At 36.2% G+C, this 25,401-nt stretch overlaps 3 protein-coding genes across 3 annotated transcripts in view; 1 reads left to right on the top strand and 2 right to left on the bottom strand.

Moving 5' to 3' along the window:
- The window catches only part of Ogn (osteoglycin), a 20,443-nt gene extending 17,365 nt beyond the window's left edge, over positions 1-3,078 (bottom strand). The window contains exon 1 of the mRNA XM_013026366.1: positions 2,817-3,078. Within this exon, the coding sequence (XP_012881820.1) occupies positions 2,817-2,990 (174 nt within the window). The 5' untranslated portion in view covers positions 2,991-3,078. The remainder of the gene's footprint in view (positions 1-2,816) is intronic.
- The window catches only part of Cenpp (centromere protein P), a 183,444-nt gene that overhangs the window by 49,804 nt on the left and 108,239 nt on the right, over positions 1-25,401 (top strand). The window lies entirely within an intron of this gene.
- Positions 12,384-22,595, bottom strand: Omd (osteomodulin). Its single transcript, XM_013026408.1, has 4 exons — positions 22,243-22,595; positions 15,472-15,477; positions 14,096-15,039; positions 12,384-13,425 (listed from the first exon to the last, which is right to left on the bottom strand). The coding sequence occupies exons 3-4, from the start codon at positions 15,027-15,029 to the stop codon at positions 13,109-13,111; spliced, it is 1,251 nt and encodes a 416-aa protein (XP_012881862.1). The 5' UTR covers positions 15,030-15,039; positions 15,472-15,477; positions 22,243-22,595; the 3' UTR covers positions 12,384-13,108.

The following is a 25,401-nucleotide window of genomic DNA, read 5'->3' as shown; positions in this document are numbered from 1 at the left end:
GCACTCTACCACTTGAGCCACAGCACCACTTCCGGCTTTTTTCTTTTTGCTTATGTGGTGCTGAGGAATCGAACCCAGGGCCTCACACATGCAAGGCAAGCGCTCTACCACTGAGCAACCTTCCCAGCCGCTTGGTAGCATTTCTTTTGTGCTCCATTAGGATGTTCTACATTATTTCAGTGTAAGTATGATTTTATTCGAGACTGTGATCTCCCTGAGTAAAATAGCAATTGTGTGTTTGTGTGTGTGTATGTATGTATGTATGTATTTATGTGTGTGTATGTGGTGTACTTGGTAACTATTGAACATGCTGAAATTCCAAATGGGAGTTAGTAAAGAATTATCAGAATGGGGAAGTGGCTCTGTGGTTCAAGTGGTAGAGCGCTTGCCTTGAGCTGAAGAGCTGAGGGACAGTGCCCAGGCCCAGAGTTCATGCCCCACAACTGAAAAAAAAAAAAGAATTATCAGAATGGCAATACAGTTTTCTGAGGTGAAACTTTCATGTGATTCTGGTGTGAATTAATTCCCCTATAGGGAACTCTAGGACTTTAGTGTGTTCCATGGTAAATGACTCAGAAAGCTCTGTTTCGTCCTGAGGTGACATTTTAGTTACCTACATTCCTCCACGGAGGGTTTTGTTTTGTTTGTTCTTTTGGGTGGTACTAGGGGGTTGAATTCAGGACCTCCCACTTGCTAAGGAAGCACTCTACCATTTGAGCAATGCCCCCAGTCCTTTTGCTTTATTTTTCAGATAGGGTCTTGGACTTTTGCCCAAGAGCTTTCAACTACAATCCTGCCTTCAGCTCCTGGGTAGGCTCAGCTTACACCATGCCTAGCTTTAAAAAGTTTTTCTTTTAATCTGAGCAGGCCTCAAACCATGAGCCTTCTATCGATCTCCTGTGTAGCTGGGATTTCAAGTATGTGATTCCACATCCAATATGGAGCCCCTTCCCACATTCCCCCCAGCCCCTGCCTTTTAAAAATATTTTATTTTGTTGTCAAGATGATGTACAGAGAGGTTACAGTTACATACGTAAGGTATTGAGTACATTTCTTGTCCAACACTGTTACCCCCTTGCTGGTTTTTCTCCTACTTGCTCTCCCCCACTAACCACCCCCTCCCCCGCCAAGTTGTAAAGTTCATTTTCAACATATTTTCTTGTATCACTGTTGCATTGGTTCCTCCTTTGTCCTTTGTCTACCATTTTGTTGTTCCCCCTCCCTAATTCGGATAAATGTATATACAATACACAGGGTACCCCTCAGGTCACTAGTGTTTAGGCTTCTAACTCTGGAGAATTGGCATCCTTATCATTTATCCTCTCTCCTGTTTTCAGTGTATTTTCTTCCATTAGACTTTAGCTTATTACATGCAGTAGTGTTCTTTTTATCCTTTGTAAGCTTGCTCTACCTTGCTCTTGTCTGTAGCCTTTGCCCATCTGAATGCAGGCTGACCATCCTTCCCACTCATTGTCCCATTGAATTCTCTATTACACAAATATCAGTCTATACATTTATATTAACATAGAAAAACTGCTAAAGTCCTATAAATGTAAGAAGCAGAGAAAGTTATGTCTAAGTTTTTAAGTATCAGAGAATTTTGAAAGTGTTCTTGTAATTGATCAATACAGTCAAATCATCCAAGTGAGATAATCACTTATTTTGTAATAGAATTGTTCTTTTATTATTTGTTTTTGTGATTCTGTGGCCTGTCTTTCTTGTTGTGTTCAGTTTATAATCCAGCATATTAACTTCCTCTATTGGAACAAAATAAAAACTGCTGTTAACATAGGTTCATTGTGTGCTAAGAAAAGAAGTAATTTTAACTAGTTCATCTTAAAAATCTTTTTTTAAATTTAATTTTATTGTCAAGGTGATACAGAGGGATTAGAGTTACATATATAAGGTAATGAGTAAATAAGGTAATGAGTACATTGTTTTTCTCCCCTTTTCCCTCCTCTCGGATTCCCTCTCCCCAACTTGTAAAGTTCATTTCCAACATAGTGTCTCGTGATCTTAAAAATCTTCACTGTAATGGAGAAGAACTTTTGAAACAATGAATATTGTTAAATATTTGGCTACACTTCTCATTTTTTAGTGGAATGTGTGTCTGTATGACATACAGTGAGCCACAGATAGTTTTGTGCTATGTTAACTTTTTCCTAACCAGAATTCATTTCTTTGGCCAAGGAAACCACAAGTAATTACTTTGTTCATAGTGATGGGATGTGAACCCTGTTGCATAAAAGTCATCCTTACATCCTTACAGGGTGTTAACTCACTGACAGTTACAGATCCTTGTTGCAAATTGGTAAAGCATTGAAAGTGTTAAAACTGATTTAAAAGGATGTCTAATATTAAGCAGTTTTAATTTCTGGTACTGTGGGTATTTGGCATAGCTACTACTCTTGTATTTATTTCTTTGAGCCATATTTTTCTAAAATAAACTAAACCCTGTAACAGATAATTTATCTTAATTTCTCCTGATTTATATTTGAAACAGTATCAATATGCAACTACAGAAATTTCTATAACAGTTAACATATGAATTGCAATTCATCAAGGAATCTAACCTAGTTTCTCTTGTTTTATTTTTGGTTACTGTAGCTCTTTGGTTACCATAGGTACTCTTTGTTAATTTAGGAGACATGCATGCTTGAAAAGTATAATCTTAAGGATAATTATTATGAGTTACTTTCAGTATTAAATTGCTTATCTTTTCTCCTTACCTTATCAAATACAATCAGGAAAAGTTAAAAACATACATTTAAATGGGTACAATTTTAGAAGGTAAACTTAAAGTAGAAATAAAGTACCTTAATTCTTTTTTCATCCAGGTATTTATCTCCATAATCTTGACTAAATATATTTTCTTCAAAATGATCTGTCCCATACTCAGAGGTAGAGGGTGCGTCCTGCTGAGCTTGTGGTGCTGGTTCTGTCAAAGGCAGGAAAAGTAACAGGAAAAGTGTCGAATGCATAGTCTTCATTTCCACAGAAATCAAGCTGACTGAAAGTTACTAAACCAATGGCCTGCTGACTATGGGACAAAACTCTTCTCCTTGGAAATAAAAATTCAGACCATGGATGCAATATTTAAAACCTTTGAGGACGTTTTGGCACACTGTACGTACTAGGAGCCAGGGAACAAGTATTTAACCCTTTGTGATCTTTAATTAGATAACATCAGTTTTCATGTATCAGTGAACCTACCAAAAATTGTTCAGAAAGTTTTTTTATCTAATAAAAAATACAAGCTATGTTAATAATTTGAGTTTCTTAATAGTTAAGTGCCTGTGTATAAGTACTAATATGTAATTGAAATCTTAGAATACCTGTAGTATAAATAGTTAAAATGAAGATCCTGTCTCATGTGAGTTAAAAATATCATATTTCAACTTTACTGCTTTATAAAAACTTCTTGATTTGTGTTGGTGTGAAAAAGCAAGTTCTAGGAGAAGTTTTATAACTTTATAACTTGAACCTTAAGTTAAACATCATGAAAAATAGTCACTAACACTTAACTTTTAGGTGAAATATAGGAAAAGTCATGTTTAATGTTCTATTTTTAGTTATATTTTTATTATCTAGAAGGAGTTGTACAAAGGAGTTACCATTCAACAAATCAGTTCTCCCCCCTAATTTTCTAGTTTTTTAAAAAAAATGTAACAGGTTACCACTACTTTTGGTTAAGTCTTGCTCTTTTAAACTATGTAAAAAATAATATTGCAAACTAAAGGAAATTTTGAACTTTAAAGGAGAAATGTACAGGAAATAATTCTCTTAGGCTCACTAGTGCATTTTATCTGAGATATGGACACATTTCACCCTTTTTCTATACTTCAAACAGAATCACCCAGAATTGCTTGTGCTGCGTTATAGATGCCAATTTATCAGAAATCCAGATGTCAAAATTTTAAGGAGAAAGTGGACTTGTGACTTTGGCAGCTTGTATTTTATTTTTACCTGCATCAATGTTAAAGGTACAAATGATACCTGAAAGTACTTGTTAAAATTTAATTGTTCAAGGTCTCAGAAGGCTTTACTTTTAAAAAGCAAGACTTCTAGAATTGTCACACTTTAACAAAGACTATTGAAAATAGTGTGGAAAATGAGCCTACCGTTGAAGGTGTTTTGAAGGTTTTTTCTTCATTAGGTGTTCATGCCCGTATATTAGCTCCAAGTGGGAGGATGAATGAGGAAAGTTAAGGATTTCTTTCAAACTACTGAATAAAATTTCAGGGCCCAACAGCTTTAAGAGCACTTTCCTTGTGGTAGAGTTCTTTGCCAACATTCCTTCTCTAGGGTGAAACACAGGGTGTTGTACTGGAGAACTGTGCTGAAGAGGTTTGAAACCACTGCACTCCAGCTGCCTCGCCGATTAAAATACCCTGTCCTTTTCACCTTATTCATAAGCATTAATCTTTTAGAGATTTGTTTATGAAAATGACATCGTTATAATGCTTTCACTTTGGTGCTTTTGCAGGATATAAAACATCCTGGAAAAACCTTCAAAGCATTCATTTTTGAATGAAATACAGCACCAAACCAAAGCTCTTAATTTTATGAGGACTAAAGATTTTGTCCTAACAGTGTAATTAACATGTAGACAGAAATTTCCAATATAAAAGTTTTAGTATGAATTATTTTAGGGTTTCATCTTATAACCTCTTGATTTTCATTACCTTTAAAACTAAAGTATAAGAAATAGCTTACAAAAATAAGTTTGGGAAGTGGAGATGTGGAAGTGGAAGAGTGCCATCCTAGGGCAAAAAATGCCAAGCAAGAACATGATACCCTGAATTCAAGTCCTAGTACCAGCACACACAAAAGAAGACTTTTATTTATAATATTGCAATTGGCAGTAAAAAGATAATTTTGCGGGGCTGGGAAGGTAGCTCAGTAGTAGAGCGCTTGCCTTGCATGTGTGAGGCCCTGGGTTCGATTCCTCAGCACCCATAAGCAAAAAAACAAGCCGGAAGTGGTGCTGTGGCTCAAGTGGTAGAGCGCTAGCCTTGAGCTGAGGGGCAGCACCCAGGCTCAGAGTTCAGGCCCACAACCGAACCCAAAATAAAAACCAAAACAAAGATAATTTTGCAACTGTTATAAAAATTTTCAGTTTGAATTTTAAACATTAAAGTTAGTACTTTATAGATATTTTTAAAGATTTACTTTTAATAAATTATTTACTTGTGCTAGTCATAAGCCTTGGGAGTTTGAATAAGGAAAACAATTTCAAGGCCAGGCTGGGCTACCTTAGTAAAACAGTCTCAAATTTAAAAAATCACATTTTTATTCTTCAATTGCTTTTTTATCAAAGTTTTTACTTCTCTAAAATAAAGTTTAAGAAGTAATTTAATTTAAAATGAACACCAAAGCTCATGCTTGAAATCCTAGGTACCTAGGAAGTAGAGATTTGAGGATCATGATTCAAGGCTCACCTGGGCAGAAAAGTCATGATACTCTTACCTCCAGTTAACCCCCAAAAAGCCAGAAGTGGAGCTGTGGTTCAAGTGGAAGAGTGTTAGCCTTGAGCATGAAAGCTCAGGGACAGTGCCCAGTCCCTGAGTTCAAGCCCCAGGACTAGCACAAAACAAAAGAGCACCAATTGTTTTTCAAGTCAAAATTAGGGTTTTGAACCTTTCTAATCAAAGTTTAGACAAATTAAGACTTGAATGTTCAATATTTCTTTCTTGTCCTTTTTCTTGTTCTTTTTTCTCCTCCTCTCCCCCTGTAGAGGAGGATCTCATATAGCCCAGGCTGACTTTGAATAAAAATCATACTGCCTCAGCCTCCCAAGTACGGAGATTATAGGCATGCACCACATGCTGTCTTGAACACTCTAGTTCTTGCTTGAATGTGGATTATTTAATTATGACATTCTCTAATTTAGGATTGTTTCGATTGTTGGTTTTGTCCACAGTTATACTGGGATTGAGTAGAACCTGTGTGGTTATTGATAGTGTTGGATCTTTGCAATATGTGGTTTGTTTTTTACTGTCTGTTCGCTGAATGCTTCCCTCAGTTCCTTGCAATGTGACTTCCTTTATAGGGTAGCTTGCTTCAAAGCCAGAGAAAGGGGTCATCTTTGAGCAAGATGGGTCATAATCTTCTTACTGTCAACTTACACCTATCATGTGTATGCTGTTACCCTTGTCATTTTCTGTTGGTTGGAAGAGACTCTCAGGGTACATTCTTAGTGGATTGGGGAGGTGATTATACAGGGAAGAATCTAGAATTGTCCACAGTTACACTAGGAAATAGCAAATCTATATTCTTCCTTAGAATCAGCCAAACTATAATGGAGGGCACACTCCCTCAAAGTGAAGACCATTCTCATTTCAGATACCATTTATAAGTTCAAGTGATACTCACATGAGATAATTCTCTAGAAAGAACTCACAGAAGGCTACTAGACTCATAAATATGGCTTGCACGGGGAAAGGATAAACATCAGAGTTAGCCAAAGGAACAGATTATAGGGAAAGCTAAAGTGTCCACAATGGTGAATTCAGCCCCAGGTCAAACCCGGTGCCTCATCCTAAATCACCTGGATAGTCAGTGAAATGGCTATTACAACCCCCAACCTATAAAATTACCCTGTAGTGCCTGAAAGAAACATAGTCCTACCAGGAATGACATAAATTGCCCTCAAGAGATAAGCAAGACTTTACCTCTATGCTGAAGCAGACTTTAAATACAGTGCCCAGTTCCAGATGGGAAATGTTTGAAACTGAGTTTGGTTTCCATCCCAGAACAAAATGTTACATTCTAGTATAAAGCCACTTGTTTCCCTTTCCAGGAATAAAAGATGAAGTCTGCCTAATAGCTGTGGAGCAGACATTGTATTTAACTTGAAAGAATTTTCTTTGTGGAATTCTTTTAGTTGACCTTGTTGCATTATATAACCTTGATATCTGGTAGAGCATTTATTTTTTCTCAGATTTTTCTTTGGTCTGTGTTCTTCCATTTCATTGCTTCTAAGCAGTTGGAAACAAAAAAATGTATTGAATGAAATTGAGTCTTAAAGATTTTATAGGAATTAGTATTTTTGGAGATGTTTTAGTTACATTAATAGAGATCAAGGAAGTCTCTCCATCCACAATTTCTTCCTCTCACTGTATAGGAAATAGTATGGACTAGGAGTCAGAATAGGTAACTTTCTGTTCTGATTCTATAATTAACTTTCATTTGATCTTGTAGAAGTTCCTTAACTCTGTGTGTGTAGTCTTTAGTTGTACAGTGGAGTTGCCATTTAACCAAGTAGTTTATGAATTTAATATATCTTTTTTTTTTTTTTTTGGTCTGGTCATGGGGCCTGAATTCTGGGGCTTAGGTGCTGTCCCTCAGCTCTTCAGCTCAAGGCTAGCACTCTACTACTTGAGCCACAGTGCCACTTCTGGTTTTTTTCTTTTTTGATTATGTGGTGCTGAGCAATTGAACCCAGGGCCTCATGCATGCAAGGCAAGCCCTCTACCACTGAGCCACCTTCCCAGCCCTTGAATATAATATATCTTGAGATCAATGTCACCCCTTTCAGCATTCTCACTCATCCTTCCCCAACTTATACCTTCCCTCACTCTGAATTTTGTAGGATATAGATTAGATTCTTGATGTATTCTCAGTTCTTAGGCCTTTTTCTTACTTGTTGAACTGTAATCTAGTTACAATCTCTCAGCCTCTGCACTATTGGTGTACCAGACCTGACAATTCTTTGTTGTGACAATATCCCTAGTTGGTTTTGGGTTTTTTTTAGGCCTCAAACTCAGAGTCAGAGTTGTCCCTTTTATGAACTACTGAGTGACTAGATACTTACTATATACCCTTTAGAATCAAACATTCTAAGCTTTTATGACAAACCTATAGTTTAAAGCCTTTTGTTTATTAATTTGCAGTACTGGAGTTTGAAGTCAGGGCTTTATGCTTGCTTAGGCAGGCACTTTACTGGTTAAGCCATGCCTCTAGCACTTTTTATTGGTCCTGAGGCTTAAACTGTGCCTGGGCACTGTCCCTGAGCTCCTTTTTGCTCAAGCTAGCACTTTACTACTTGAGCCACAGTGCCACTTACAGTTTTTTCTATGATTTAATTGGAGATAGAGTCTCACATGGTGGGGAGGGGGAGGAGGATGGGAAGGGATGGGAAGGGAACAAAGGAGGAGGCTACAATGCTTGATAAGAAATGTACTCGTTATCTTGCCCATGTAATTGTAACCCCTCTGTACAGTATTTTCACAATAAAAATTAAAATAAAAAAAGAGTCTCACAGACTTTTCTGCCCAGGCTGGCTTCAAACCATGATTCCTAGGTCTCAGCCTCCTGAGTAGCTAGGATTACAAGTGTGAGCCAGGTGCCCAGGTTTTTACTGCCCTTTTTTAAAGGAATTAATTATGCAATGCCAATGCTAGAATTTGAACTCCAGGCCTTTCATTTGGTAGGCAGCTCCCTCAACCCAGTGTTCTTGTTAGTTTTGAGATAGTCTCAGACATAAATAGGAGGTTCACATGCAGACTATCTGGGCCTATTTATGCTTCCTGCCATATCAGGGATGACAAGTATGTATCACCACATCTAGATTTTCTGTTGAGAATGGGGACTCTTGAACTTTTTTGCTCAAGCTGATCTGAAACCATGATTTCCCTTCTGATCTTAGCCTCCTATGTAATTTTAGTTGGGATGACAAGTATTTGCCCTTGCACCCAGGTATTGATTGAGATGGGGCTTTTATGAACATTCTGTCAGGTCTGGTCTTGAGCTGTGATCCTTCCAAGTTATGAACATTCAGTCAGGTCTGGTCTTGAGCTGTGATCCTCCGAAGTAGCTAGGATTATAGATGTGACCTATTGGTGCCCAGCCTTGAATCTTCATCTTTAATCTCATGCTTATCCTTGAACACTGATCATTGTCCACATGAGAAAGATGAGAACTTAAGTACTTTACAGACTGAAGAGTGAAAAGGGAGATTATTGATCAAGATGCATTGTATTTGTAAACTGCTTTGTTAAATGGCAATTGCTTTATATAACTACTTTAAAAGGAGGGGAATTATGACTGTATAAAATAGAATTCATGGTAGAAATGTATTTTGTGAATTCAGTTTTCCTTTTAGTGCTAAATCTCTATAATGAGTTTATCACTGAACTATATGAAGTGATTAAAAATGTGTTTGTGATGTGATACTTATATCTTAGCTGTTAGTCCTATCTAACAAGCACAATTAGCTTAAGACTAGGCAGATTTATATTTATTTATATATTTATATATATATATTTATATTTATTGAGCAAACTAGAACTGGAATTGTAGATGTTATGATTTAATTTTGTTTCCAGCTGCTGTTATACTTTCCAAGATTTATAAAAAATGGATTTAGAGTCCGGAAACCAGGATTTTCGTTCCAGCTGTCCTTGGGGATGTATGAATTCTTTGCAAGAGGAAACGCATATAGAAGAGACAAGGCTTATTTGTTCTCCTTGCTTTTTTCCCCCTGTGAAGCCAGTTAGGTCTGTTTCGTGATTTGCATACATCTGTATTTTAGTTCCATGCATGAGGAATAAAGTAAAACTGTATATGCAGTGTTTTGGGGTACTAAACACAGATCAAACATTCTCCACTAGCAAATTTATGAAGGATCCTATATTTTTATTTCCTTTCTAAAAGCTAAATGTGTTGTTTGATACATGTTTGTTTGATTAAACTTAGATTTATATTTTATGGTATGATTTGATTTGTATTTTGTGAATACTTATAAACAATGTAGCCTATTAATATAATTGCGGTGTAATGAGACTAGTGAGAAAATTTATTACATTATCATGATTTTATTTTCTGTTTATATCAAGTCAACTGGCCTAGTCTGTAGTTCTGTTACAAGTAACTGTGTCATCTTGATGTACTGTTATGTTCTTCAGTTTTTCCCTGAAAAATCATTTAGGCTTTTATTTTTTATTGTTGTTGTTTAGTTTTTATTCATAATCATAAACTTAACTCTGTAATCGAGCTAGACTTGGAGGAGAATAAGGAAAACATGGGGCCCAAAGAACTGCAGCAAAAGCACAGATTACAGGATATTACAAGCAGATGGGGTGAAAGAGTGCTCTCCTGAGCTACAGAAGGAATGGGCTGGTGGTTATGGTAAACCTTATCAAATGTATTAGAGTTGTCTGCAGTTGGTAATCAGGCTTTTATTTTTATATTTTGTGAGAAACACTTGGGTGGATCTGAGTTCATCAGGGCATTTTTTAATAACAAAGTAAGGTTATTAACCTTTTTCCTCTTTGAGCCTTGAACTGGACAGTAGTTTGTGATTCAGTTTATGTATACCCTTTCCAGGGAAGAACCTATAATGAGCTATTCTACCTAATAGGAGAAATCTGACTGCCTGAGAAGCAGAGGAACATTCTGGTTTGGAAGCTGGAGGAAAGCCTGCAACCTCATCCTGCTAGGCCCTACTGAAGGGTACTTTGTAGGAGGTATAGGCTTTAAGCACTTTAAGACAACTCCTAGTAAAGTCTCTCTTGTGTATCAGTCTTTTATCAGAGTAGAATATTGGGAGAAACTCAGAGATACTGACTGCATTCTGTTATGACTTCTTACGTTAGGATAAATTGTTTTCTTTGTTAGATACTTAAATATCTGCTTTCTTCAGCTAATTGACACTGAGTACAATTCATCCTTTTGAAGAATACAGTCACTCCCTATTTTTACACATTCCCTTACCTCCCCAGCCTACACAGATAGTACTCTTTTTGTATACAAATTGCCTTGTCTGAATATACCTATAAATGGAGTCATAGGATCAGGATCCTATTGCTGACTTTAACTGACTGAGCATGTGCTCAGGGTTCCTTCAAGTTGAAGCATGTATCAATGTTTTGTTACTTTTTATGTCCACATTCTGTCCATTTGTTTATGGACAGTTGAGTGGTTTCTTTTTTGGAGCACTTGAGTATATACTTGAAAAGAGAATTGCTGGTGCATGCTTAACTCTAGCTTAATTTACATTTCCCTAATGGCTTTTCATTAAATTTTAATTGTTCTAGCCTGAACTTTTCTTCTTTCTTAAACACCTACAGTCTTTTCTATATATTAACCCCATCATAAATGTTTGACTTTATAACTTAAAATTTTTCAAGAGGGCTGGGAATGTAGCTCAGTGGTAGAGTGCTTGCCTAGCATACATAAGACCCTGGGTTTGATTCCTTGGTACCACATAAACAAAAAATAAAATAATTGGGCTGAGAAGGTGGCTCAGTGGTAGAGCGCTTGCCTTGTATGCCTGAGGCCCTGGGTTCGATTCCTCAGCACCACATAAGCAAAAAGAAAAAAGCGGGAAGTGGCGCTGTGGCTCAAGTGGTAGAGCGCTAGCCTTGAGCTGAAGAGCTGAGGGACAGCGCCCAGGCCCCACGACCAGACCCAAAAAATAAATTAATTAATTTAATTTAATTTAATAATTTTAAAAAAGTTTTTCAAAAAAAAGTAGCTGAACTTTAACACTTTGTGTCTTTGTTGAAGGTGTGCTTTACTCATACCACTGGTGTTTACTCTTACCCTTGACTCTTATGGTATCACAGTTGCACATTGCCCTTGATCTGTCACACATCATTAAGTCATCTATACTTCTGGTTTAGTGGGGCCAGTTACATGAATCAGCAGAGTTTTGTTCATGTTCATTCTGTGCTGTTAAGGTTGTCCCTCTGGACAGGTAACTATTCTGTTCTTGTTCATGCTACTAACTTAAATATTTAAAGAACTCAAAGATAAAAGAAAGATAAAAAGATATAACTTTATACTGACCTCTCCAGAAAAGTAAAGACTCACATACTTGAACAATACTTCCAAAAATATACATTTGGTTATTGCATATTGACCAAACTGTTGTCATATATCTTGAGGCTCCCTAGCTGGAGAACCCCAGTGGCTGAGCTCTATGGATTGCAGTTCAAAGCCAGCCTGGGCAGGAATCTCCGTGAGAATTATCGCCAATAAACTTCAAAAAAGCTGGAAGTGGAGCTGTGGCTCCGATAGTACAGTACTAGCTTTGAGCAAAAAAAGCTCAGGGATAGCACCCAGGCTCTGAGTTCAGTATACACGCATATACACTCACTCACTCATTCACTCACTATTAGCCTGGTAAAGTAAGAGAGTTAGTCATAACAGACTCTTCATACTAAGGCATACTTAAAATGCTTCAAAATGGCAGATTAAAGAATGTAAGCGACCATTAAGTTTTAAGAGATGTTAAATATTGTCCTTCAAACTTAAAGCTAATAAATAAACCCTGGCTAGTAAGCATAGGTGCTTCTGGTGTATTATGTCCCAAAACAAAGGAATTTATAATATTTTAAGAACTTTATTTTTTGAAATTTAATGTTGGCTTATGAACATAGCAGCAATATACTAACAGGTCTTTAGATAACTAAAGCAGAGATCATTTTCTAGTTTAATTAGCTATAAGTGAAAAACAATGAATCCCACTTAAAAATGGAACACATTAAGAATTTTTGATTTCATAATCTATATGTCTTGAATGTGTAATATGATGGCCTCTTGAAAATCATAAATACCATTCTATCTTCTTGAGTGATAAGCCAGGGGGTAGATGTCATGGTGAGGATTCATAAATACAACTGTGAAAGCTCTTCTGGAGACAATCACTGAAAACTATCTCTTAAAGAAATGACCACTCCTAATACTGATATCCCCTTCTGTTACGCAGACATCCTCATAATGACCAGAAGGACACAGTTCCCAGCTCCTCACTGCTAAGGCAACTTCCTTCATCTGCCCTAGGAAAATTTCTGTTATTACAAGTGACGCTTTCTTTTTCAGCATGACAATATCTCGATTTTAAAAGTGCAAGAAGGCATTAAAGTTTAGTTTGTTTTTATTCCCACTTGTGTTTCTTGTTTGTGTTTGTAGGATTTGTATCATTCTAAGTAAGTTCTAATACCATGTAATCATATGGTTGCCCAACAACTTAAAGGAAACTCTAATCTTTACTAATATATAATTCTAGATACATGACTTTGAGCAATATGTGATTAGATTTAAAATTATTCTGAGCTCTTATAAAATCATAAATGTATACCTATACAGTTTCTTGTCATTCTTAAATTTCATAGTAATGAGGGTCAAAGTGCTCTTCACTCCCAGCTTGGCCCTCGTGAGTGTTGTCATGATCTTCATGATCATCCCCATCATCATAATCATCATCTTGAAATCTCCTGAAAACTTGGGTCTTCAGTTCTATCATTTGACCATCAATGCTCCTTTGTTCACCATAATAAATACTGTGTATATGAGGGAAACAGGAAAAGATGTATGAACTGATTGGTTCCTTCAGTCTGTTATGGTCCACACGAAGGTATGTTAAATGGTGGTCATATAAAGGGTCAACAGATGGACACATCATTGTCACATTGATATCTGGAAAATACAAATAAAAATTAGTCCTTTATTATGTCTGTAGTTTGTTGAGGTTTATGTTATATGTAATAGTTTCGTTAAAATACTTGTAAGTGGAACTATGTTGAATTATTTTTATACTACTTAAATAATAAAATGAAGGAAGTGAAACTGAGTTTTATATTACCTAAATAAATGTGGATTTATCTTTCTGATTGTTTAAACAGACATTCCAAATCTCACTACTCAGGGTATTCAGATTTCTTCACATACTCTATAGTACTTTTTCCAGCACTCAAGGCAGTCAAATTTAATAGAAAAGACTGTATAAACTTAATGATACACCTTTGTCTGGTACCAGTTTTCTGCCATTTCCTGAGCCAGCTTCAAAACAGCCCCTTTCAGTAAATGATTCTATCTTTTAAATATCAAATATTTTAAAAATAATTTGTTGGGTTCTGGTAATCTTAGCTACTCAAGAGACTGAGATCTGAGGACTGTGGTTCAAAGCCAGCTCAAGCAGGAAAGAAATTTAAGCTCAGCTACCTCTTTATCTCCAATTAATCACCAAAACTCCAAAGTGGAGCCAGTTGTTCAAGTAGTAGAGCTAGCCTTGAGCAAAGAAGTTAAAGGACAGCTCTCAAGCCTTAAGGTCAAGCCCTGGGATCAGCATAGTAAATTAAATACATACTTTCTATTTCATTATTTTCTAGATAGAGGTGTTCTAAGTTTCTTGGAATGTAGAATGCTTGCTTCAACTTGTTGTGTCCGACGTTGAGCTCGATGAGGTTGGAAAGATTAAAAGTATCATACAAGATATCTTCCAGTTTGTTGTGTGACATTCTTAGAGCATGAAGTTTTGGAAGTTTATCAAAGTAATTGTCTGGTATAGAAGAAATTGAATTATTTTCTAAGGATAGATACATAAGTGAAGAAGGCAATCCAGGAGGCATTGATTCCAATCTGTTATTACATAGGTTGAGCTGCATTAATTTTTCCATATTGGCAAGGGTTTTCTCTCTTAATGTGGAGTCATCAAGGTGATTGTGACAGAGATCGAGCATAGTCAAGTTTACTAGTCCATCCATTGCATTTGGTGGTAGTGTAGAGATTTTATTGTAACCAAGAAGGAGCCTTTCCAGAGATTTCGGAAGAGGAAATGGAAACTCTTCTAAATTGTTATGTTCTAGATGAAGTTGTAGTAGATTTGAAAACTTAGCAAATACACCATAATCAACTTTTTGAATTTTGTTGTGGCTGAGGTTAATTTCTTTAAGATGAGTTGCATTGATGAGTGAATTTGAAGTTACAACGTCAATTTCATTGAACTGAAGGTAGACTTGCTGAATGTGCATCGGAATATTGGGGATAGTTTTGAGTTTGCGATTATCACAGTACATAGATGACGGAAAGTTAGTTGGACAAAAGCATTCTCTGGCACAGCCTAAAGTAGGCTGATAAAAAGGAACTCCATATTCAACATTTTGACGAAATTGGAATTCAGGTTCATAATCCTCATTTGGTTCTTGGTCATAATCTTCATCCCATTGATAAATTTCATATTGGCAATATACTTTGACTCCAAAAAAGAGGAAAAGGACATATACTGGTCTCAAAAAGCCCATGTTTTTTGTTCTATTGCAAGAAGAAAATAGAATATATTATAGAAAACTAAATAAAACTCAGAATAATTCCCATAAAATTGGTAGTTATAAGAAATGTATTATATCTTTATATAAGAAAAGTATCCTAGAAGAATGATTTTCAAAACAAAATTAATATGTAAGTAGCAATGTAGTAGAATTTTTTTTTAAGTCACATAGTGCTTTGAGCCATAGCCAGAAGTCTGGTGTTCTAGACTTTTTACTAAATAATCACTGTCTTTTAAGAGAATCTCAGTTATCTTTGCTTATTAGAATATAATGACGAGGTTTGTGTTAGCTAGATTATGATGCTCAAAGGAAATCACTTAACAGCGCTCTTATTCCCTCCACTGTAAATGCTGTTTCTATCCTTTGGAGGTGGTCACTACCTATAAAAAGAATGACTAACAAGTAACTGGAGAACTTTTACCTCAAAGGATTATTAGTATTGTCCTCCTCTCTACAACTTCTTTTGATGATACTCTCTTCTGCCCTTTGAAAGAACATGAAATACTCTCTTTCATGTGATAAGCTACTTAGAAATAGCTATCGTGTTGTCTTACTGTGTTTTTTCCTCAAGCCTATTTGCAGCATCAAATTTTACTCAGAAGACAGTTTCTAGAATCTAATTATTTTGTCTCTATCTCAGCCAGAATAACTCCCTTTAATGATCAAATAACACAGCATTTACATCCTACCAATTTGTCATTCCTAGTAGATTAATCTTTGTATTTTTCCTCCTGACTTAATTTTTTCCTCTAATATGTTTTTGGAAATACTGAAGTTTGAATTCAGAACCTTGCATTTGCTAGGCAGGTGGCCTGTCACTTGACCCTTTGACTTTTTAGTTATCTTCAGGTAGTGTCTTATGTTTCCCTTCCATCACCCCAGACTAGCTTGGGACAGTGATCCTTCTGCCTATTCACACGCTCATCCCTCATAGCTGGAATTACAGGAGCATACTAACATGCTTAGGTTATGTTGAGATGGAAGTCTCAATAAGATCTTGCCCTGGGCTGTCTTCAAACTGTATTCTTCCTGTTTCCACCTCTCAAGCGGTTGAGATTATATGCATGAGCCTATGTGCAGTCTTACTAATATTTTTGAGTTAAGGCCTATATATACACTTATTAAAACCACACTGTATTTTTCCCAGGAGTTTAAACCTAGTGGATGATCAGAGAAGACATATACGTAGTGAAATATAGCAGAAGATCATTGTATGAAAGATTGTAAGGAAGGAAGGCTTCATAGACAACATTGGTTTTGCTAAAACTTAAAACTATAGAAGGGTAGATTAGGCCCTTGATAAGGACCCTGATAACCTGCATTTCACTCCTGTCAGTTAATATATCTGTTTCTTTATCAATAAAATGAGAATTGCAATTGTTGGACATGATGTCATATGCTTCTAATCCCAGACACTGTGGAGGTTGAGGGAAGAGGAGGAATCCAGGAGGAGATACTGAGAAGTTGAAAATCAGTCTGGCAACATAGTGAAACACTGTCAGGAGGAAGAAAGGAAAGAGGAGGGCAAGTAGGAAGGAAGGAAAGGACAATGATATTTACATTATACTTTGCCTGCTTTATCTTCTCTGCTTACTTTTATCTTGTATCTATTATATCTGCTTATCTCATTTAGGTAGTTAGGAACATATGAAATATCCAGTAGAAGCACATTGATGGTGTGAGCATTTTTTTTCTGAGACCATTTTTCTCTACCCTTCTCATCCAAGGTTTCATGGGAGAATGGATATCCTAACACAGCACTGTATTAATGAAATGAGTCATCTTCCTATTTATCTAGAATGATATTTCCTAATTTTTATCATAAGTATAATTGAGAAAAACAGTTAGTTGAGACATTTTCTGGAACAACCTATTTAAGAAACATCTTGTGAGTCACACCTGTAATCATACCTGTTTGGGAAGTGGAGGGTATGGTGACCTAGGAGGCTGAAATCATGAGAATCAAGGTTCCTGGTCAGCCTGGGGAGAAAAGTGTTTGTGAGTCTTCATCTCAAAGGATGAAAGCTGGGTGTGGTGGTATGTGCCTCATATCCTAACTACTATAGGAAGCATAAAATAGGCAAGTTATGGCACAGGCATGGACCTTGGGCAGAAAATACACAAGACCTATGTCAAAATGATCACTGCAAAGAAAGGATGCAGCTGTGACTCACTGGTAGAATGCCTGCCTAGCAAATGTGAGGACCTGAGTGCCAAATCCCAGAACCACTCACCAAAACAACAAAAACCAACCATCTTCCCAGCCCAAGATCTGAATTTTTTATTTCTCTTCTTGCTCCAAAGAAAAAAATCTATAGAATGTAAATCTGTGTGTTCCATATATGAGCTGTTATTTAAAGTAAAAATCCATTTCTATTCCATGATTTGTCAATTAATTCTCCCCATGCCTGAGTGCCTTGGCCCTGCTCATTACCATTACTACAATACCCTCATTCTCTCAATTTTGAATGTTTCACAATCTGACAATTGTCTTTTAACTCCAACTGAAATAATTCTATCAGTAAAACCTGAACTATATTGATCCTCTTGAAATGTATTGATCCTCTTATTTTTTCCATACTTTCCTTTAACTTAGATCCCATGGTTCATTCCTATTATCATTTGCACACTCCCTGAGCACACTACTCCTTTCACCTGGAAGACGCCAGTAATTTCCTACCTTCTGTGCCTGACTCACACAGGTGAATAGGCTAGAGAAAAACAATCAAGCAGATGGGCCTCACTGTCAACTTTTCTTTTTTGGTAGTACTTGGGTTTGAAGTCAGTGCCTCACTTTTACTAAGCAGGTACTCTACCACTTGAACCATGACCCCAGCCCTTTTTTCTTTAGTTGTTTTTCAGGGAGAGTGTTATGTTGAACCCAGGGCCAGTTTCAAACTGTAATCTTCCTCTCAGTGATTCCTACGCATACCAGTACACCTGACTTTTTAGTTGATGTAGTTTTGCTAATTTTAGACTGCCTTACAGTCCTCCCTGTGTCTGCCTCCCAATTAGATGAGTTTATAGGCATCAGCGTATAATTTCATGCACTTCTTTTAAATTGTCACTTCTTGAACACAACCTCAAATTGTACCTGGCTGGTTTTCAGTAGTCTACCCATTCCATTTCCCTTTCTTTTAGAATACTGATTTTACTTTCTTCTCTTGAACCTAAAACATCATTTTTCATTATTATTATTAATGACCTTGCTTTTTTAAAATTAAGAAAAATAGGATTAAATAATCATCCCTATTATTTTCTTATATCTATTCCTTCTGCAATAAAAATGCCAAAATGGCAATGATTTCATTTTTTTAATAGAATATGATTTTGAAACTCATGAAGTTTATTTTTGCAAAGCCAAATATATTAGATCTGTGTTTTATTTTCCATGGGATTGATGGTGGATTGCATTTGGCATAGACTTTGAAGAAATGTTAGTATTCTCACCGAATGAATGAAATGAAGATGATTATTTCCAAAATAGAGTCAGCCAAGGGTAAAGTGTCTGAGAAATGGGAGTTAACTGATGAAGGAGCAAAAGAAGATTATTAAAACCATAATCTAAAGAGCCTAAATTCTCTCCTAAATAATACACAATTTTAACCTAATGAATTAATGTATTTGAGCTGGGATCTTTATTTTTTGATAATGGTGTGAACAAAGTATATAATTTCATCCCAAAGGACTGTGTTCAAAGCAGGCCAATACTGCTAAGCTGGAAGATCCCTGTCAGTGTTCAGGAGCGTGCTCATTACTTGCTGAGTTATATAAGTGGCTGCATATGATGTGCTTTATAAGTATTAGGAGTTTGATTTGTAGTTAGTTTATAATTGTCTTGAACTGTTTTCTGTGAGGCACTCTGCTAAGTTGATAGGAAACACGGAAATAAATAAGCATGGAGAGATGGTCCTCTCTATAAAGAGTAAACAATTTAGAAGGGAAAAAACCCACAAAATGAACCCTAGTCTAAGGCAGATGACCATATAGTTTATAGCAGGGACAGATAGTACTGTGGGGCCCAGTGGTTGGATCTTTCTTAGGAAAGTCACGTCTTTTATAAATGTCATTTAATCTAGATGATGGAACATTAGAAAAATGGGTATAAATATTTGTGTGGGGGGGTAGGGAGGGAGAGGGAGAAATTGGGCTTCAACTCCAGGCCTCACACTCTTTGCTTAGCTTTTTTGCTGAAGGCTAGAACTCTACCACTGTGCCACAGCATCACTTCAGCTTTTTGCCAATTATTGAAGAGGAGTCATTTGGGTTTGTCTGCCCAGGCTGGCTTGGAACTGAGGTGATCAGATCTTAGCTTCCTGAATAACTAGGTTTATGGGCATGAGCTACTAGTATAAAAATGTTTATACCTTTTATTCACTTGATAACATCTTGCTTATAATTTAATGCTCATTGGTTTTATAGGACTTCCAGTACTCTTTTTAAATTTTTTTTTTATCAGTCATGGGTCTTGAACTCTGGGCCTGGGCACTGCCCCTCAGCTCTTCAGCTCAAGGCTACTGCTCTACCACTTGAGCCACAGCACCACTTCGATTTTCTGGTGGGTTATTGGAGATAAGAGTCTCACGGACATTCTTGCCCCAGCTGTCTTTGAACCGTGATCCTCAGATCTCAGACTCCTGAGTAGCTAAGATTACAGGCGTGAGCCACTGGCGCCCAGCCTCTTTTTAATTTTTTTTATTATCATTAAATAGTTGTACAAAGAGCTTTCAACTCACCAGGTCTCATTATGAGTACAGTACATCCTAATTACCCCATCCATTGTTCTCTCCCATCTGTCCCAATCCCATTCAGACCCTCAAGTTATTTGTTTTATACTCTTTTTAGTATAGCAGTGAACTTTAAAATATATCTGTCCAAAGACAGGCACCAGTGACTCATGTTTGTAATCCTAGCTACTCAGGAGGCTAAGATCTGAGGATAGGGGTTCAAAGCCACCCCGGGCAGGAAAGTCCAAGAGACTTTTATCTCCAGTTAACAATCAGAAAACCAGAAATGGTGCAGTGGCTCAAGTGGTAGAGCACTCACCTTGAGCTGAAGATCTCAGGGACAGTGCCCAGGTCCAGAGTTCAAGCCCCCCAACCCCCCCCCCAAAAAAAATCTGTCCTACTTTATTCCAGTTCCAATGCAGCGAGTGAAATTGGGTTCTGTAAGTCTACTTTCTTATTAAAACATGAAGATGTGAGCTGAGAGGCAGAGATGGGCCTGGCCCTAGCATTGGGCCAAGCCACAAAGAGCTCTGCCACACAGATGAACTTGGAAAAGAGTGTTGCTTGTGCACATTCAGTCTGAATTTAATCATTGTGTTCAAGACAGTTAGCAACTATCAATTAACCATCTTATCTTTGGGAATTAATCTGTTCTTAACAGATTACTGTTATAAAAAGATAGTTGGGTATCTTTAGTCCCATACTTAATTATAACTAACTTTGACTTAGAATTTTAAAAAAATCTCATAACTAAAGCCTTTCTGAAAATAAAGAAATTCTTTATCTTGCCTCCTTTTGGTCATTATGAACACTAGAAAGAAAACCTTTCCCCAAAGAACAATCTTTCTTCTACACTAAACATTCCCTCTACATGTGTGATTCTGTAGTGCTGGCTTGTTTTCTCTTTTACTCTGCATATTTCTGATATGAAATCTGGCCTATTTCTATCCATGTGCCTATTATCTACTGTTTCTTCTCGTGATAATTTCCCGTTACAATTATCTTAATTTCATTTTATGTAATGAATCTCTTCTCAGACATTTGCTAATTTTGCACATTTTGTTATGACTGCTTTTCATATTCCACATCTATGCCTTCTTCCCTGTAGGGATAACTCACAGCAGAACAGTATAACTTACTATTAGACCCCTCATTCCTGACCTCTAATCTTTAACAGGATCTAGTTAATGCAAGGTTTGATAAAGTACAGATTGTATCTTGTTAATAGTGCTGTGAGTAATGTTGATTTTTTACACATGGTAGTCTCTTTATATAAACCACCTTTGTCTATTGAATACTTCTCCATGATAATATACTGTATTCCTTACTTACCTGTTCTATTGCTAGAAAAAATATGTGAAAAAGAAAATCTAAAGGTCTGTGTATTACTAGATTTTAAATTGTTTCCATAGTGTGAATTTTTCATATATAATAAAAGCTTTTATGTGTTAACATTTCTCTTACTTGAAGAAAACTCATATTTTCATCAAGACAGGTTCTAGTTTAAATTATTATTAATATAACAGATATACTTGGTTCTGGACAGAAACATCGCAACATTTTACTATTTTAAAGAGGTAATTATTTCATCAGTATGCGATAGAGACCAGTATGTAAGAAATGAACCATTAGAAAAGTTAAACTGCAGTGCAAATCTAATTTTTCAGGACAGCCAAAATCAATGTTCCCATGTTCCTGTCTTGCAGTGGCCCAACAGAAAGTCTGTCCCTGGTGTGTCTATTTTGTATTTTATCTTAATAAAGATGTGGTGAACACTCAAAAAAAAAAAAGAAATGAACCATTAGTATATATTTCAAATTTTATCCAAAACAATTTAAAATTTTACTTTGTAAAATTCTTTGAATATTAAAATATCATTGTCTTAATTATTTTTAGCCATAATACACTTGACATCTTAACCAACTTAAGCCCAATAACTAGTTTCTTGACTAGACAGATAATATATTCATATCTTTCCTAAAGAGGTGAAAGTAAAAGCAAAAACATTATATATCAGGATTTGAGTGATAAAGAAATTTTGAGAAACTCTTGCATGAAATTTGTACAAATGCCCATCTTCCCTAACCATACTCACTAGCATGGTCCAGATTTGTAGATCAAAAAGCTTTACCACATTTTTTGCCATTTAAAATTGAGAATGAAAAACAGATCCCTCAAAGTAAGAGATTGATTTCTTTAGCATGAGAAGGATCTTTCCCTACTTAAAAGAAAATCTAATATAAGATTGGTTGGTAATTTAGAGTTAGAAATTTAATCTTACTCTGCTTATCTTCTTCCCTGAGTTTTTGTCTAAGCAAAATTTTAATGTAGCTTTAACCGTATTTTGTCTCCCCAAATTGTGCCACTATGATATTTGCAGTCTTTTAAAACTAAGCAAATACAATATCCTTTAACAATAGGAATAAGTTCTTTAAAGGTTGAAAATTATTTTATCATACCTGTAGAAATTGCTTTAGCTTTCAGGAGTTGATGAGTTTGCAAATCCTTTGAGTGAATCAGAAATTCCTAAATTTTTTAACTGAGTTTCTTAAAAATTCACAGTAACTCTGTGTCCAGACAGGGCTGTCCATTGAATTACTGTAGCAATTTAAGCAAATACAATCTGCTTGGAAAACACTTGGATTGAATTAAAATTCTGTATTTCTTTTCATTATACAAAACTTGGTGGATTCAAATTAAGATGTTTGTACTCTTGGTAAGATTTATGTGGTTTACTTCTTTCTTTTCCCCTTAATTTTGGTTTGAGGTGTGGTAAGAATTTCCTCTAATATGAAAGGCAAACAGAACTAAATGAAACAACATGTACTGATTACTGTTTTTATTTTCATTTTTATGCCAAGGAATTCTTCACATTAAAATCCACTGTGACCTGGAGCCCAGTGTCTCAGCAAATTTAAGGTGGAGCTCAAAATTGTCCTTAGTCCCTGGGTTTCTAGCACCACATTAATGCTTCCTTTTGTTACAACAAGAAGTCAGAAATACGGTATTTCACATCAGGCTTATTTCTTTTGTAATGCAGTAGATTGTCATTGTAATCTCAGACTAAAGATAGAATTTTTTCATACTAAGACTTAAATTATTTTTTCTGTCAATCCCTGTATTCATCTTCCTTCCAAATATAGAATGCCTACTAATGACCTTTAAAAGAAAAATGAATTCCTTGGCTATGGAAATCAATGCCTTGGACTCAATATAATTGTTGTACAGAAGATAATTTTATAGTATTGAACATAAGCAAATGAAAAGCTTCCATTGCCCAGTAGTCAATGACTTTACAGATTTAGAAAGTTTCCTATTTTACTGAATTATTCTCCTTAAAAATAACAGCTCACTAGCTTGCTTTAAATGCTAAGAGAGAGAGAGAGCAAGAGCACGAGCGAGCGTGTTTTCATGCTAATGCTAATATTTAAACAGAGTTAGCTGTGTCTTTTGGCAGATGATACTGAGTTCATTTGGGGGGATTCTTTCAAGCTTGAGCAAATAAGGTAAAGTAAATCCAAGAGTCCATTTTTGGTTCCTCAAAAACAGTGTTTTCCATTAAGACTTTACAAAGAACACACAAGATTTATTTTGTTATATTTCAGATTTTAAAAAAAAGCATTCAGTGTTTCAAATGATGCTTTGGCGGTATTATAAAATTCTAGTCTGTTATTTGAGACATTGGTATGTAAAACGTGGCAGACCACATTTGGGCCAGGATTCCATTTTGTTACCGATCCTTCCCATATGTTTTCTGTTAGTGTCTTTGTTCTTAAACCTCAAGCTTCCACACTAAGGAAAAGAGAACACATCTGTGTTCTTCCAAAAGTTTTTTTTTTATTACTTTCCCTTATAATTCTCTTGAAAATTAATTTAAAACCAATTATTTAATTTTTATGTAATTAATGAAATGTGTGATTTGAAGTTAGAATAGTTTGTGTTTCCAACAAACGTTTAAAAAAAGATTTATTGGTAAATAACTAGAATATATACAATCAAAAGTGTCTAAAAGTTTTAAATAATTTGACAGTGCCTGTGAGGTCTAAGTTGGCAGTGATTGGGATGAGGGAGTGGATGGTGTAGAATCAGAGCTTCAAGAAAAATAGGAGCTGTGAGTGCTAGTTGGTGATCACTGATTTAGTTAGGAGGTTTGAATAGTAGCAGTTGGTTAGAAAAGTAGGACAAATTGGTGAAAAGTGTAATTATATAGTATAATTAAGCTTATGTTATAATTTGAAGTCGATAGTTTCTCAAAGCAGAATGGCATAGTGCTATTTAGGAAAGGCCCTCCTCTAACCTGATGAATTAATGTAATAGGTATGACAAGTCCTCATTCATTCAACTTCTTTTCATAGAGGACCTACGTTAATAAAATTTTAGGTGCTGAGGTCTCAGCAACGAAAAACTCTGTTATCATAGTGAAGAAAGCGAAAAATAAACATTTTTCCAGTGGAGAACATAAGCCAATGTAGAAGGATAGAAGGAGAAAAAAGAATGAGGCAAAGGGGTACAGATTACTAGTTCGGTTACTGCTCTAACTATAAACTTGAATGGAGCAATTATTGTATGATGGATGATAGGAACCAAGTGTCACACTTTGAAGTGCAGCGTTATAGATAAGCAAGAGCAGGTGGTGTGAATGCTTCAGGTGTTAATGAATTAAGAGTTGGACACAGCAGTATGAATCCATGTTTAGCTAAATATACATACAGGGATAGTTGTATATATGTATAAAGGGACTAGTGTATATGTATATGTCCTTGCTTTAAAACTGCAAGACTTCTTGTTTCTAATACTACTCCAGTACCATGGCTGATTTTTGGAAAAATGACTGATTCTAAGAGAACTAGGGTAGGAAAGTGCAAAGTAGAGCTAGAGCAACAGAGTAGTACTAAAAGGAAAGAAGAAAACACTCAGCGGGATCTGGTTCAGTTCTGTGCCTGCCCTCAGTTTTACTATGAACCCAAGATTGCTTTAAAAAAAAACACAAAATCTATTCATTAAAAATAAGAAGAAAAGCTGGGCGCCGGTGGCTCATGCCTGTAATCCTAGCTACTCAGGAGGCTGAGATCTGAGTATTGCAGTTCAAAGCCAGTCTGGGCAGGAAAGTCCGTGAAACTCTTATCTCCAGTAAACCACTCAGAAAAACCTGAAGTGGCTTGTAGCTCAAACAGTGGCTTGTGCTCGCCTTGAGCTGAAGAGCTGAGGGACAGCGCCCAAGCCGAGTTCGACCTACGACCGACAAAAAGAAAAAAGAGGATTCCAACCAGTTACTGATGGCTTACACTTGTAAGCAACCAAGAGGCTGAGATAGGATTTTGGTTTGGAGCTAGCCAGAGCAGGAAAGTCCATGAGACTCTATTCACCAATTAATCAGCAACAAGCTAGAAGTGGAGCTGTGAGCCAAGTGGTAGAACACTAGCCTTGAGCACAAAAAGCCAAAGGACAGAGCCCAGCCCCTGAATTAAGCCCCAATACCAGCACTAAGTATAAAGGGTATTTGAGATAATGTATATAATTTAGATACTTAGGTCTGAATTTTGTGAGGGAGCAAGCCATGTTGTTTTCCAAAAGTGAAAGACAAGAATCAAAGCAAGGTAGTGAGCACCAGCATCAAG

Source organism: Dipodomys ordii, unplaced genomic scaffold (assembly GCF_000151885.1).
Source record: "Dipodomys ordii isolate 6190 unplaced genomic scaffold, Dord_2.0 Scaffold93, whole genome shotgun sequence".
NCBI lineage: Eukaryota > Metazoa > Chordata > Mammalia > Rodentia > Heteromyidae > Dipodomys > Dipodomys ordii.
The sequence above is the reverse complement of the archived record's forward strand: the minus strand, read 5'-3'. Positions and strand labels throughout refer to the sequence as shown.

Coding starts and splice junctions, on each gene's coding strand:
- Omd (XM_013026408.1), bottom strand. CDS start 15,029: ATGGGCTTTTTGAGACCAGTATATGTCCTTTTCCTCTTTTTTGGAGTC. Junction 13,426..14,095: donor AGAAAATAATGAAATAGAAA/GTATGTATTTAA, acceptor TGTATTTTCCAG/ATATCAATGTGACAATGATG.